General features: G+C 40.3%; 1 protein-coding gene across 7 annotated transcripts in view; it reads right to left on the minus strand.

The window, feature by feature from the left end:
* Positions 1 to 485: 485 nt before the first annotated feature.
* ABCB5 (ATP binding cassette subfamily B member 5) overlaps positions 486 to 16,184 on the minus strand; it is a 73,344-nt gene continuing 57,645 nt past the window's right edge. For all 7 annotated transcript variants that reach the window (XM_043509201.1, XM_043509205.1, XM_038388733.2 and 4 more), the window contains 6 exons: positions 15,758 to 15,898; positions 7,973 to 8,129; positions 6,466 to 6,663; positions 4,717 to 4,923; positions 4,106 to 4,252; positions 486 to 1,907 (listed from right to left, as the gene is read on the minus strand). In XM_043509201.1, the coding sequence (XP_043365136.1) occupies positions 1,710 to 1,907; positions 4,106 to 4,252; positions 4,717 to 4,923; positions 6,466 to 6,663; positions 7,973 to 8,129; positions 15,758 to 15,898 (1,048 nt within the window). In that variant the 3' untranslated portion in view covers positions 486 to 1,709. The remainder of the gene's footprint in view (positions 1,908 to 4,105; positions 4,253 to 4,716; positions 4,924 to 6,465; positions 6,664 to 7,972; positions 8,130 to 15,757; positions 15,899 to 16,184) is intronic.

Genomic DNA, 16,184 nt, shown 5'->3' on the forward strand with positions numbered 1-16,184 from the left:
TAATAGGGTATTCTATATATCTATCCATATCTGAGGAAGCTGTAGCTGCTGCTTTAGTCACTTCACCTACAGGTAGAATAAACCTTTCAGTAGGATTGGCCTGACTTATGCTAGACTCTGCATAGCAGAATCTGAATTAGTTACACTTTGGGCTAAGACCTTTGGGAGATAAATTTACCCCAAACTCGGAACACATTTAGCACACACAGTTTCAAAGGATCCCATATATCATAACCTGTATATTGCAGCCAAGATTAGACTATTATTAAGTGGCTTCTCTGAAAAAAGATGCACAGATAATATGAGGATTTAGTCTTTAGCGTTTTAAAGAAAAAAAAACTTTTAACCCTTTGACAGCTTTCAAAGTTAGTTTATAATTTCCTAATCCCCTTAACAGAATCATAAGAACTTGATTAAATATAAAATGTCTCTTGGAAATTGGGCCACTCTTAAAAGTGACTGCTAAAGAGAAAAGGCCTTGTTTATAAAGGAGAATTATAACCACTTGATTTTTTCATATTGCTGCAGAATTCCTCTGGGGAATAGCGAACTAGTAGGATTATGACATTGCAAGAGATGGAAACTTGAGCAAACTGAGAGGGACAGGATTTTTGTTCACACTCATTTAACTCAAATTCTTGATAAACACTTGGGAGAAAAGCTTTGGGAAGATTCAGTACCCTTCCACCATCAGTTGTGAGCTGAGAACACTCCTAAGACAGTTCTCTAATCCTTAAGGACTCCAGAAAAACAGTGAAATTAAGATATTGTTTCATTGTTTCCTTGTCTTTTTATACCCATTTGTTGTCTCTTGTGTTATATATACACACACTTACATTGTAAGCTCTTGAGGGCAGATATGGTCTTTTTGTTCTGTGTATGTACAGCACCTCGCACAGTGGGGTCCGGATCCATGATCAGAGCTCCCAAGTGCTATGGCAATACAAATAATAATACAATACAATATTTCTAATGCAGAAAAGAAGCAGAAGGAAATCTTAAATACCCATAAACTCAATGGCAGATCTGGAAATAATACAGCCTATTAAAATCCCTAGCAGGGATTCTGTAACAGTTTAAATTGGGATTTATGGGTTAGTGGATTAGTAACTAATTTAAACTCAAGATGCATTATGTAATGAAGCCTGAATATGGATCTAAACTTTTTACAAATTTTGGGTTGTTTGATCAGGTCAGGCCCATCGCTAGTTTCAACAGAAGCAAACGTAATGATTTAAACCAACTTTTATAAAAAAAAAAAAAAAAAAAAAAGAACTCTAACATGGATTTCAAATGATATATAATTATAGCTATATCTCTATATATCTGCTAAAGCAAAGAGTTCCCATCCAATTGCATATTTAATGGAGCAGGTAGAGGGAATAGAGTAGCCCACCTGAGGGAAATACTGAAACATGCTCTGCAGATATCATGAGAAAGAGAGGTTTATCCATGTTCCCATTGACACAGTATTAAACCCCAGCCTATGGTTTAAACCTCTCCAACATGGATTTCCCAAAAAGAGCATCTTTCTACTCCAAAGGCAAGAACGCTGAGCAAGTTAAACTACTCCAGGTCCTGCGGAGCATGTGTGTGTCCAAAGAAGTGTTGCTGGCAAGCCCATAAGGTCAGATCACATCCTCTGCATGCTAACTACTCTTTTTCCTGACAGCTCATTTCTAAAGAAGGCCTCAGGGGCTATCCTTGTTTTAGAGCTGTGTTTGTGCATTTACTAAATTAAAATAGGCTTCACGCTTTGCCATTAGTTGCTGATGAGTTCCTTGTTCTATTATTTTTCCATTGTTAATAACAACAATGACATCTGCGTTCTGTACTGTGGACAGCCTATGAGCAATCACAATACAGGTCCTTCCTTTCCGTGCCTGGTCAAGGGCCTGTTGCACCACCTAGGGAAAAAAACAGAAGACATTATGGACTTGGTTTTAACACCTTCTCAGAACTGTTGCCCCTACAATGGCAAAATTTGGATCTGTAATAGACCAACAGCACACTTCCACCAGTGGAAGATGTAGTGTACACAGGTCACAGGCACTTTTAAATCAAATTTAGCCAAGTCTGATCTGAATAGGATGAAAGAGTGGTAAGAAGGCTGCAGGTTCTCTGTGTTACACTTCAACAATTACAGCCACAGTAGGGAATTTCAACTTTGAATTTGCCTACTGTACCTACTGCCTTAAAGGCTTGTCTACATGGGGAAAGACAAGTCTGGACATTTCAGTAAGCTAAAATAAATATTTCTCTTGGGGGGAAGTTAAGTATATAAACAGTCTTCTACCCGTGGCACAAAAGTTTAGGCCGTACTTACACATACAAAGCCACATTTAAAACAGGCTTGGTGTAAAACCTATATCAGCATAGCTATGTCAGTTAAGGGTATGAAAAAAACCACCCGCTAGAGCCATAGCTCTGCTGACAAAACTTCAAGTGTAGACACAGCTAGGCGGACAGAAGAGGGCTTCTGTCGGCATAGCTAACTTTGGGAGGGGGTGTTCCTTCACCAGCAGAAAAACTCCTTATGTCAGTGCACACTATGCCTACATGAGGGGGCTATGCTGGCAGAGGCTTTATAGTATAGAGATAGTCATAGTCGTCGAGCAGTTTTGTAATGTGGCCGTAGTAGAATGTATTTTTGTCTTGCTTTTGAGGGCGGAAAACACAAAACATATTTGGGACCATACTTTAACCTTGTTAACTGCGCAAGATAAAACATAGCTCCCTAACCTAGGAAACACATATTTCTCCTCCACCCTGCCACCATCCAGAACAAGTAAGCACAGATTCTCATTGGTGTTTCAACATGGTTAAATCTGTGATATAGACAGGGCCTTGGCAAAACGCATGTGGATCTTCCTCCAAAATCAGTATAGGGAGAGTGATGTCTGTCCAAAATTGGAAGACGATTTTAACAATTTTCTTTCCTATTTGGCCGTTAAGGCACTTAGGGCCATATTCTGTCACCATTGATTTCAATGAAACTACTTGTGGAGTAAGGTGCTACTCAGTGAGAGTCAGGGTATGAACATCTGGCCTTTTCATAGTGACCTGCTGTTGCTGCACCAGGGTCTAGGGAAAATCCATGAAGTCCTATGCTGTTCTGGAGGATCTCACAGGATTCTGTTGGATTTCCAATGTTTTTCTCACACCACTGTAATCACTACTTTTAAGCTCATTTTGAGAACTACCATACTACTACCATCTCAGTTCAGATAAGCAAAATAATGCAAGTTCAATTGGTTACCGATTTAGAATGTACAGTCTTATTTGTACAGTTTTTCTTCTATAACACTTATTCAAATATACATGATATCAGCAGGTATGTCCAGCTAAATTACAGAAGAACATGATGTGCTACTGTGACCTTAAGCAGGCCAATGCTGTATTAAGTGGTAGTGAGCAGGCTTCAGCAAGGTCTAAAGTAGTCTTAAAACATTCCTGAGCAAGTAATCTTATTAGTCCATAAAATAATCTTAGGCACTGCACAGCCTGTACAAACACAGCTGCAATTCTCTTCCTTCAAGGAAGATACTAGAGAGGTGGGGGGGAGGGGGAGAGGAAGAGTGGAGATGAATGTGAAATGATCTGAGTTAGCAAGCTGGAGAGCACTGCATGACTGCAGCAGCCAGGTTAGAAGTTAGCCAAAGGTGGGAGCACAAAATAGCAATAAAGCAGAGTCTGATAGTGGAAAAAAAATGTAGAGTAGGTAAGCTCAAGTGTTCAAAAACCAGAAGACAAATGAACCCCCTAAGTGATTATCTCCAAACTAAAACGCACACAGAACTTGCTTCTAGTGCTTGCACCCCCTTCATATTCAGTTCAGCACCACAGCAACTAACACTGTGTCATGAAAAGAAAAGGAAAATACCCAAGAGGGAATGATGGATGCTGTGATCCCTACTTAGCCATCAGAAAGCTGACCGAGTCTGATATTGCATGACCCACTCCACTCCAAGCTTCAAACTAAACACTACATGAAAATAAATGGGATGTTAATCCTTTCCTTAGTACTATTGTTGGTTTCCATACTACTGCCTCCAGTCCATGGATACACATTCTTGTACATTATTATTAAACATAGACAAGTTACCTTTTCACTCTCATTATCAAGAGCAGAAGTGGCCTCATCTAACAACAAAATTTTTGGTTGCCGGAGAAGAGCCCTTGCAATAGCTATTCGTTGTTTCTGGCCACCCGAGAGCTGTGTTCCTTTATCTCCAACCCGGGTGTTGTATTTCTGTTATAAGAACATACAGTTGATGAAGTGAAAGTTTGTTTACATTACATTGCAACTGTAAGTGGAATTAAAAATAAATCTACAAGTTTCCTTTTACCCACCGCCCCTCCTCTAAATTTTGTGATGCAGAAAAAGTAGAAGATCTATTCTGGGGTATTACTGGATTTCGCATGTGGCTCAGAGCATGGTTTGAGGTTGGGAGCAATGCAGAGACATACCCTCCCTTGCTACTGGTCTTGTGCACTCACTATGCCTCTGCTATTGACCTACTGGTGATGGGGACAATCCCATGGAATAGTACATCTCACTTAAAAAACCAAAGTAGTATTTGAACTTAAATCAAACATTCCTATTTCAATAATGTAGAAAACTACATAAGGATAATAGTGCTGTAATATCAAAATCATAAGACCTTTCAGTACCTTGATATTTGATATATCCTAACACTTGAGTCACTTGATTACCTCAGGAAGTTCTTCTATAAAAGAATGAATATTTGCTGCTTTTGCTACTTCTTGTATCTCATCCAATGGCACATTCCGACTGTTATCCCCATAGGCAATATTCTCAGCTATGCTGCAGTCAAAAAGCACTGGCTCTTGGGAGACTATTCCTATTTGAGAGCGTAGCCACTGAATATTCAAATGTTTTGCATTGATGCCATCAAACAGCTGCCAGCAACAACAAATGTCAAGTCAAGATTGGGTGTCTGATATTTCAATCAGACTTTATTCACAAACATTACAATTCTGATAGTTCTTGCTATGATAATTTTTTATTACTCTAAGACTATCAAGAATTAACAGCAATGAATATTGAATCCTTCTGAAAAACCCTCCAGACCCAGCAACAGGGGAGAAGACTTCACAGCACCAGCAAAAACCTCCGATGTCAGCTTACTCATTCAGTACTGAGCTCCTTATATCTTGACTTTATTAAGTGTATTGATTGTGTCATTGGTTTTTACAGTGTTGGTTCTGATGAGAGCTGAGCAAAAATTGAAATTTCGATCTCGTGGGAAATTCCAATATTTTGACATTTGTTTTCATCCCAAAATCAGAATGAAAAGTCAAAATATAATTTTTTTTCATGAAATGAAAAGTTCTGAAAACTTTTCATTTGAAAGTGTTACAATATTTTGTTTTGACTTAGCTTGACATTAACTTGCATTGTCCGTTAATGTGCAGCGGTGCCTCAAGGGAATTGTAGTTTTGTGCCTCATGTCCCCTTTGGGCCAGCTCCCTGGCTATATTGCATCTCTTATGATGCACCATATGGCTTGGTTAGAGGGGAGACCGTGGGAGTTAGCTTAAGTCCACTGGGAACAGGTTAAAGCTAAACCACAAGAAGGCAATCTTAAAATGAAATAAGAGTTCATGCAGGGGGTTGCATCAGCTTAACTATATTGATTAAAAAACTAATTTATGTTAAACTGCTGCAGATTTCTGGTGTAGGCAAGTTTTAAGGATAAACATAGCACAGATTAACTGCAAAGGTTGATTACTCTAACTAAATGCAAGTGGACTGGGGTTGTGTAATGAATTTGAGAGCCATGTGTTTTCCACCTGTGTATTTTCAAAAGAGTAGAGTCGCAAAGTTTGGGGATCCTGGTGGTGTATCAGGCCTGGATCAGCTGATTTGTACTGCCCATCTCTGAAGTGGAGTAGCACTACAAGAAACATTGTTTTCTGATGCCAGTTCATTAGCAACTCAAAGAGGCCTCCTCTTGGTCATTAATCAGTCATTCTCCATGAGATTAAATTTACATAGTTTCCAAAAGTAACATTTCTTTTCAGTCAGTGATCAGATGACACAGTTTTCACTATGACTAAAAACTGTGAGATGTTATTTTTTTTTAAATTTACAGTTGATGTTTGTGAGCCTAGTTCTGGAAAAGAGATGTTATGTGGGATACTGACAGTGAAGAAGCCCAGGGGAAGAAGCAATACACCAAAATTTCTATTCTGCTCACTCACTTCAGCTATAATTGGTACAATATGGCAGAATTTGACCTAATGACCACAAAACCTGCACGACACACTCTGCTCAGTAGTCACTGAATCAATATAAAATCAGGCATCCCAGTTGGCCTCAGTTCACTGCAGCTTGGTCACTGGGGCTTTTAAAATAGCAGTAAAGCTTAAGTAGGAACACATGGTTAGAAAATCAACAATAAAATCACTAGTGCAGATATTATCAAAATTTAATCTTACCACTTGCCCTGTAAGAGGGTCATAGAATCTCTGTAAAAGCTGAACAGACGTGCTTTTCCCACATCCACTGCTGCCGACAAATGCCATGGTTTGTCCTCTTTCAATCTGAACAGACAAGCCTTGCAAGATGCGAACATCTGGGCGAGATGAGTAAGTGAAAGATACTTCACGGAACTCTAAACCTCCTTTGAATGTAGCCTGTGAGAAGAGATGGGCAATGCTTTCATGTCACATGTGTTCTAAAACTTAAACAGAAGACTTCTTTAAACACTTTGCCTTAAAAACACCTAAGTCAAGTTAAATATTTATTACAGACATATTCCAAAAATGTCCTGGTTGTACTCACATCCCCTGTTTTATTATTTTCACCAAAAGATTTCTAAACTGTCCTGACAATGCTGGTGTGGGTGTGATGGTGACTAACTGTTCCATATAACACTTATTAACTGTTCTTCAAATTTTATTCTACTATAATCAATCTTTAATTTTAGGTCTTGGACTCCATGCTTACATTTCCAGGACAAGAAGTTGCTCAGTCTTAGCAGGGAAGACAATGGTAGCAGCTGATTCTGTCTCCGTATAGTAATATGCTATGTTCTTGCAGGACTTAGCTGGTTTTAAATTGATTAACACAACACAGACATATGCCCACCCCCAAAGGGTTCTGTAAGACTTGTGATTTAAAACATATGGCTCATTCATGGTCCGATTCTGTCACTGTCTGCAGAGGGTGCTCTGACTGAAATTGTACCAAAGCATAGTGATACCCATCCATCTTCAAACACAAAAATTATTTAATCTAATGTCACCTGCTCTATGGGCACCACCAGAACCAAATAATGAGGAAAGGTCTCAGTCGCTGATGAACAAGGTCATCCTTGTTCTGATTCTTGTCTTTTTAGATTGTGACCTTTGTGTGTGTCAAGGATTGCATCTTTAGTATCACAGTAGCAACCAGATGCCACCATTAGGATCAGAGCCTTGTTATACTGGGCATTGTACAAACATAAGATAAAAGCCAGTCTCTGCCCCAAAGAACTTGCCCTGCTACTGCAACTTGCTCGGCACAGGAGGCCCACTCCCCATGGGGGGTGGGTGCAGTGTAAGGGTCTGCCTGTGTAGAACACATTGCAGGATCAGAGCCTAAATATGGGACATGACAGGACAGGTGGGTGTAGACCACAACAGAGGATGATGAAGAAGAAAACAAGGGTGACAGTATTAGGAGCACAAGGTTTCATATATTTGCTACAGTGTACAACTTAGCAGGGATATAATCAATTACTAACAGGTCACTTATTAAGTGTCAATACATTTTGAGCACAGCTGTAATATAAACAAAAGCACTGAGATGAATGGATAAAAGGCTTGTCACTCCACCATAGCCCAAAATACCCACCCTTCCAGCCTGTCTTTTTCTTTATTCTAAGCAGAAGTTTCAATGAGGTGAGATAATTGCTAGCAACAAGGACATGTGCAATACATTTAGAACTGAAGTTGCACTCACTGGTTTTTCTCCTTCTTGGCTGTAGCTATCAATGGCTGGCGTCCTTTCAAACAGAGCAAACAAGTGAGCGGCCCCTGATTTGGCTTTGGCATATTCAGGTGCAAAAGTTAACGTCTCGCCAAGTGCCATAGCACCATATGTAATTGCAGAAAAAACTCTATAGGAAGGAAAACACAGTAACTTCTGGTTAGATGCCAGCTTCATTCTGCTAGGCAAAAGCAACAGAAGTGCTAGTTTCTCAAAGGTCAGGACATGTAGCAGACATTTAAATAGTAAAGGAAATCAGTGCAAGACACCTCTTTCCTCTCTAACAACCAACATAAGCAAACAACCACGGCAGATTGTATTTTCAGGTACAAGGATGACATTGGGCTTTGCCTTGTGACCCAGGAGCCCTTCATATCCCCGGCACTCCTGCATAGAAGAGCAGCTGCAGTAGCTCTATAGGGATTTAGGATGGACAGGGATAATCCATGGGGGTCCTAGGAATTTTTTAGTCCCCCCCAAATCTCTCACTAGGGAGCAACAGTGTCAGTGGCAAGACTGGGACCCAAGACAGGAAGACCAAGAGGGAAGGACTTTGCTCGGGCTCAGGAACTCTTCAGCTCACATTCTTCTCACCCTGCTGGAGAGCAGCAGTGGCAAAACCAGAACTCTAGAGGCTTACGAGTTCTCTGACTGACTATCCTTTTGTCCAAATGCATGACCGGAGCGGAGATACTAAGGCCAAGGTCTCTGAGGGAAGAGAAATTGGAATAGGAAGTTCTGTAAGCCTGGATAGCTACAGGGGATCAGGCTTTTTAGGAGCTGGGAATTCTGGTAAAAAAATGGGACTTGATAGATTCTTAATTTAAAAATCAACTAATTAATAAAACCATACAGGAAATGGCTGCACTTTCTTAGTTGACGTATCATAACTGCTTAAATTTGTAAAACAATACAGCAAAACAAGAACACCCATTGTGAGATTAACACAGCTAGGATTTGCTCTACGAGAGAGAAGTGAGGAATGGATCCTGGAGGGTGCAGGGAAAATTATGTATAAAGGGATAATTTGGTTAGGGATTTAGTGGAATTAAATAATAACATGTTTGGGATTATAGAGCAGGATGGGTCAATATTAAAAAGTAGGCTATGTCCAATGGCTGGATGAGAATCTTTTCCCCTTTCCTCAGCTAGAAATCCCCTTTAAAAATAGTGTACTTGTATGGGCCAGACCGAAGAATCTGGCCCATATTATTAAATTATCAGGTTGTGAGTACAACTAAACTGAATAATCCTGTGATTTTATTGTTGCAAATGACAGGACAGGAATTTACCTGTTCTGTTATTCACCTGTGAAGCATCTAGTACAATTTTGGGTGCTATCAAATAAATAACTGCATAACTTTTCAGAACTACATTAACCTTTTACATTCCCTTCCAAAATAAATACATAATAAATACAAATTAAAGCCCAGTATCAGTAAAAATAATGTTTAATGTATTCACATCAACAGCATTGATGCTTAAACTGATTTTGCCACAGGCATTTGCAAGAAGACACTCTGATTGAAGTTGTACCAAAGCATAGTGATACATATACAGCATATCGTAGATATGAGCAGCTTGAGCTACATATAATAGATACATGTGCTTCAAGAATTTTTGCATATATCATATGCGATCAGGTTTAAACACTGATTTTAAGGTCAGTTGTCCATACCTAATGTTTTACACTATAAAGAGCAGAGGTTATAATCATTTAATAATAAATCTACTCTGAGTGAAAGACTAAAGAGACTAAAAATCATGTTTTAGGAGATACATGAAGACTTTGATCTTTTGATCTTGTTAATTGGGTTCTAGATCACAATCTTCATTTTATAATATTAATTATCAGCTAGAAGCTAAGTAGATAAGATGAGCATATGCCTTCTGAAAGTCAGGCTCCATTAATGTATCTCATGTTGGGCACCAAAAACATTTTTGAAAATGTCGGGCCTAAAGCCCTCTGGAAACATAAGGCCCATTAATTGTTAGTTTCAACAACAACAAACAACAACAACAAAAAAGCAGCATTTTAAAACATGTTTTAAAACATTCATCTTGTATTTCTCTTGAGTTCACTCAAACCTGAGCCATTATTTTTCACAAACAGAATCTTACTTTAATAGCAAAGATTATGTGTAATCCTAATAAGACCTTTATTGTTCCTGACCTATAATTTCAAAGACCGTGTTCAGCCATCATTTCCGTGACATGGGGCTCTGATTTTCTTACAAGTTAAAGAAGAGAACTGCACAATACATCTTATATAAAGCAGGCAAACACAGTATTCCTTCATGAGGATTATCATGCTCAGTTTAGTTCAGGTTACAGTTAGGCAAGAGGGTGTGCATCCAATACAAAGAAAGACAGAGGGAAACAGGGCAGTCTACCAATACTTGCATGATTTCTGACTGGGTACCAATACTTTCTCTCTTTCAAAAGAGCTTATCTGCATAGTCTGGCTCCTGTCAGCATACATGTGCTCCACACAATCTTTCCTGTATGCGCTACTTCAAGTGTCAAATTGGTAAATAATAGTATGGAAGAGGACCTGCTGGATGAGCCAGGTACAGTCCCCGGAGACTAGCTTCTACGGCTGACTGGAGGACGACAATTCCCTTTCACAGCAACTTTTGCGGTTTCCAATTCTTTTATTCTGCATTAATAAATTAATAAATAAAAAACCCCAACCCTTTTCCTGAAAAGAGGAGTATGTCACTCTATAGCTGGGTGTCTAGGTCACTGCTGTGTGAGACCCACATTTAAGTTCCTGCTCTGCCTGATTCAGAGCAGAGCTCTTCATCCCAGATCACTTCAAAATCAGACAGAGTGGAGAGTTACAGCTTGATCTCTCACAGCTCAGGTGAATGGCCCAACCAACCCACTATTCTCTCTCCACCCTTCTCTTTGAGCCCCCAAAGCCTTCCAGATGAAAGTTTTGTAGTGATAAATGCCTTTTGACAAAACACATATTGCAGTGGAAATATTCCACTGACTTCAAGTAGAGAGCAATGTTACAAAAAATTAGTCTTCCCTGAATGTTTTGTAAAATAAAAATAAAAATCGGTGAAATCATTTTTCTACAAAAATAAGAAAAACTATAAGCTCCTCTCCCAGAGGAATTGCTAGATTTGCTTCTTCATCAATCATCCTGTTGGAAGCTTGCAATGAATGTGTCTACACAGACTGTTGAAATCAGGAGTGCATCATGCCTGCTATGCTCCCATGGGAGTCAGGTAAGGGCAGTTTTAAAAGTGCAGCCTGACTTTGTAGGTGCCCTGTCATACCAAGTCTATCAAACCGATGTTCCGAATCAGCATATTGCTTTGATTTCACCACCTCCCCAGCAAAAACTGCCCTATTTTGGGGATATGCTAGCTGTCAACCCTTCTTGACCAGGAGGAATAGGTGCTTTGTTGTGTTGGCACACTTTACTGGGCAAATTTTAGCTGCCAGAAAACCTGCACTTCCCAGCTTTCTGGGAGTTAATCGGATCCAATATTGTGAAAGTCCTTGCTGATGGAATATCACCCATTAGCATGCTTTATTGTTGGCTTGTTCCTGCTGTTATGACTCTGGTTTCTCATTGTCTACTGCAAAAGACAGCAGGCATTGCCAAGAAAATAGCCACTTTTCTAAAGCACAGTGCTATGTCAGAACGACGATCATTTTCAGCATAAAACCAACCTGCCTCTCTCCTGCAACTGTGGGAGGATGTACCATCCAGAGAGCCCTCAGTTTTCTATATACTATTATGCCTACTGAAACCCAATAGGACAACACATGGCTAGTGCTTGGAGCAGGCGGTTAATAAAAGGAGCTGTATTTTGCTTTAACTTCAATTAATGCCACATATTTTTGAAATATGATCTCCATGACATGCCAGCTGACATGTCCATGCCCATCTACTCCAATGTCCTGTCTCCAACAGTGGCCAGAAGCAAAGGCTTTAGAGGAAGGTGAAAAACTAACTCATAAAGGATTATGTGAACCTGCTCTCTGAAGTTAAGTCCCTCTGGAGTTCCTCACAATCTTTTCCAGTGTGTGTCATCTGCTCACTCCTTCTCCATATTACTTATTAACACCAGTCCTAGTATTAAACCTCAGGGCATCCCACTAATAAAATTCTTTGCAGGTTAAAAACTGATCATTTATTCTTACTCTTAGTATTCTGTCTCTTAAACTAGGGTGACCAGATAGCAACTGTGAAAAAACAGGACAGGGGGTGGGGGGTAATAGGCGCCTATATAAAAAAAAGTCCCCAAAAATGGGACTGTCCCTTTAAAAATGGGACATCTGGTCACTCTACTCTTAACCAGTTTCTAATCCATGACAGAACTTTACCTCTCTGCTACAGGCTACTTCATTTCTTTAACGGCCTCTTGTGAGGGGCATTGTCAAAAGGTTATTAAAAGCCTTTATGGACTATTCCCCCTCTTGGGCCCTTCAGGATTTCTCAACTGTGTAAAGATCTCACAGGGATAAAAGACATCTCTAGCGTTAATGAGATTTTAAAACTTCATGATGCTTCTTCTTTATCACAAGTCTCCTTTTCATCATAATCTGGTGTTTCTCTGTCAGCACAACACAGCAAACAGCTTCTCTTTTCTCTGACAAATTTGTGCACAAGCTTTTCACAGATTTCTCTATCACTTGCTGAGGCCTCCTGGTAATGGGACTGATTTGAAATGTAACTCTCAATACTATCCTGGTAGACAGCTGTCTCCTGGAAATACTGGGTCAGTGTCACTAATGACTCCTGCAGTTACTGGAAAGATATGGAGTACTTGTGGCACCTTAGAGACTAACAAATTTATTAGAGCATAAGCTTTCGTGAGCCACAGCTCACTTCATCGGAAAGATATGACTACTTTTAATTATCTGAGCACTCCACTTGCTAATGTGTTACTGGAGTGTTTATTAAGATTTGTTGATGTACCAATGGATTACAGAACACCTTTGCAGCCTAAAAATGTGAACTGGCTTCATTTAATCAAAATAAATCATAATATTTGTAAAGGAAAGTTTTTAAAGTAGATTCAAGGGGGAGATATATTTGGATATATAATAATTTGCTGGGGCAAAACCCAAGCAGATTCAAATGGGATATAATAAAATGTGTAGAATTCTGCTTTGAATTGAGTGATACCAATTCAGATAATTCCATTACTAAAGAAAATGTCAGCAATTACCACATAGATGCTGTGGTTTATACAGTGTTTTATACTTATAAATATTGGAGACACTGTAGTTTCCCAGCATCCATGTCAGGCCTTTTGTCTGTCAAGGAATTTTAAATTTAGATTTTAAAAGTTCACACGGGGACGCGTGTGTGAGGAAGATGATAGATACAGATACTCCATTTTATGTCTGAAAGCCCCTATGCTTTTGGCAAATTTATAATGAGGCCTTCAGCTAGGGAACATCTGGACGTCTTTGGTGTAGGGTTATGAGTGCTTGCCCTATGCCTCATCAACATTTTGAGTTGGTGGGTGTGAGGAAGGTGACAAAAGAAGCAACCTTTCCTCTCTCTCAATTTTTCTTGCAAATTATGCGAATAACCAGGCTAGCTAGCACTGGCATGTGCCTTAACCAGACGGCATCATTTTCAAATGTAAAGAAAAGCAGCGCAAGAGATATTGGGCCAGATTCTGATTTCAACACACTACCAACTGCAACAGTGGTACTCATGATTTACACCAGTGTCAGCAAGAAGACACTCAGCCCCTATTTTCATTAATTTTAATGGTTCAGTAATAGATCTTTGGCTCATTAGTGAGAGGAACCCTCACTTTCCAAATACCTGTATGCTGTACTCTGTCCAGCAACAGAACTCACTTCTCTTTCTCGAGTAGCCATATTCCTCTACCACCACATCTCTGTTATGAACAGTCATGCTCAATACTTAACCATCTTCATTACTGTAATTTCTCTATCTGCCTCTCCCCCTCCTGGGTGGCTGTTTTAAATTCTTGATCATCTGCCATGCAGCTGCATCTGACCTCTGTTGCCAATAACTCCCTAAACATTATTAACATATATGATTAGGCCCAGAAAGAATAAAAAAGATGTGCTGCCAGACTGTGACACCAGATCTAGGCAGGCTCCAAAGATGTGTCACCAAGTGAATGGAATGTGCCTAAGCCTTGTTTCCCAGTAAAAACTAACCTCACATTTTCTTGACTAGTACCACAAAATGTGACGGGGTAACCGGACAGAAGGAAGATCTGTTCTGTAGTAGTGAATGCCTAATGCAGGGATAAATACTGCCATAAACTGAGAAGCCATTTTCAAGTGGTTTTAATTGTAAAATCATTTCTTTTTAACCATCCCCCCTACTTTAATCTTAAAATCCAAAACCTCACATCCAGGTGCAATATAGTGAAGTCCTTAAGCACATGGTTTGGTTGCTGTATCAGGGCTCCAATGTGCAGCCTGAATACTGTGCATTGGCATAGGTGCATAGGTGCTGGAATGAAGGTGCTGGGGGTGCAGCTGTAGTAGCGTAGCTGGGGGGAGTGGGGCAGTGGCCACTGTCCCACTGAGCACAAGTGGCACCTTGTCAATGTCTTGGCGCCTCTTAAATTTTCCCCTATTGAGGAAATTTTCCCACTGCGGTGCTTTTAGTCACCCAGCAGCGCTCTGGGTCTTTGGTGGCACCTCGGCGGCAGGACCTTCAGTGCCGCTGAAGATACCCGGAGCGAGTGAGGGAGCACCGCCGGGTGAGTATAAGTGCCGCAGTGGGCGGCACCTTCTTTTTGGATCGTTCCCCCTGTTCCCTTCACCTGGCTACGTGACTGGCCGCACCCCTGGCTTGAAGCAGTTTCCATTATATACAGGTTTACCATTTGGTTCAATGGCTCTCAGCATCCCCACATACAAATTGTTCCAGCGCTCCTGTGCATTGGGTACATATGAATGTAGGAATTCCCTTCAGCCTAGATGCTGAAGTTTGATGGTCTCTGTGGCCTTTAAAGGCTCCCTCTGTCGATGGCAGGGGCCAAGCTCCAATCATTCCCTGGCCCATGGCTGCTCTGCCCCCAGGTACCTTGGTGTACAGAGAGGTGCTGCGAAATGAGCTCTGTGCTGTGAGAACGCAGTTCCCAAACACTACCCTTCTCACCCCTTGTTATGCAGCTGAACTTTCTTGGTCCTCTGTACCTGTAGCAGAATTTGCCCCAGTGGGCTTGTTTATATTCCATAACATCAGAATTTGGATATCCTTTGGGTCAATGACAGAATTTTAATTTAATAGCACACTTTTCCTTCCCCAAGCAAAACTCTATGTATCCGAATAATCAGAAACAGGCAGCAAATAATACTTCAGTAAATGATAATTTTCTAGGGCCTCCATCCTGCAGATCCGTGGACTCGGATCTCTGTGCAGAGTGTCACTGACTTCAATGGTGCTCTCTGCATGCAAACCCAGTGCCCAAGTTTGTTTATGCAAACAAACATTAGTGGAAAAATTGAAACCAATTTTACTTGCTGAATTTACTGAAATTAACAAAACTTGTCACAAAAACACTCTAATCCTTGAAGCAGACATTGGTACTAAAGTGCTCCACTAGGGGCTGTCATTGTATTTCAATAACAAATACAGAAAATAAACTCGCCTCCTTTTAGTCTGATAGTAATTTATCTCCGTGACAGTGTTGTGAGATGAGGAGGATGGGTGTTGGGGGATTTCTTCGGGGATGTAACTGGAGATGTAAAATGGCACACTTTGAATATTTGTTCATTTATGAGACTCACGTGAAAACACCCTCCGGGGTCATTCTTCCAACTGTAATTAAGTATGCTCCAAATCGAAAGCTCGCTGCATAGGTGAAATACATAAAAGCCTGGCTGAATGCATAACAGGAACCGTAGATCTGAGCTTTCTTCTGAGCATTTCTGAAACACAGTATTTACAAAAACATGAAACAACTGTAAAAATATGAGGGATATTCTACTTGTTCAGAGAGAAACTGGGCTTATGTATGCTGTAGTTAGTCCAGCTTCACTCCCAGATATGCTAGAGAGGACACATAATAGACACCCCAAATTTCTCTAGAGTTGAAAGCATGCATAGATGTCAAAAATGTCCAAGCCTGGTCTACACGAAAACCACCACACTGCTTCCAGTGGTGCAGATGCAAGAATGGGGAAGAATTATGGGTCCAGTTATGGGTAAACGAAA

This window comes from Dermochelys coriacea, chromosome 2 (genome assembly GCF_009764565.3).
Source record: "Dermochelys coriacea isolate rDerCor1 chromosome 2, rDerCor1.pri.v4, whole genome shotgun sequence".
Taxonomy (NCBI): Eukaryota; Metazoa; Chordata; order Testudines; family Dermochelyidae; genus Dermochelys; species Dermochelys coriacea.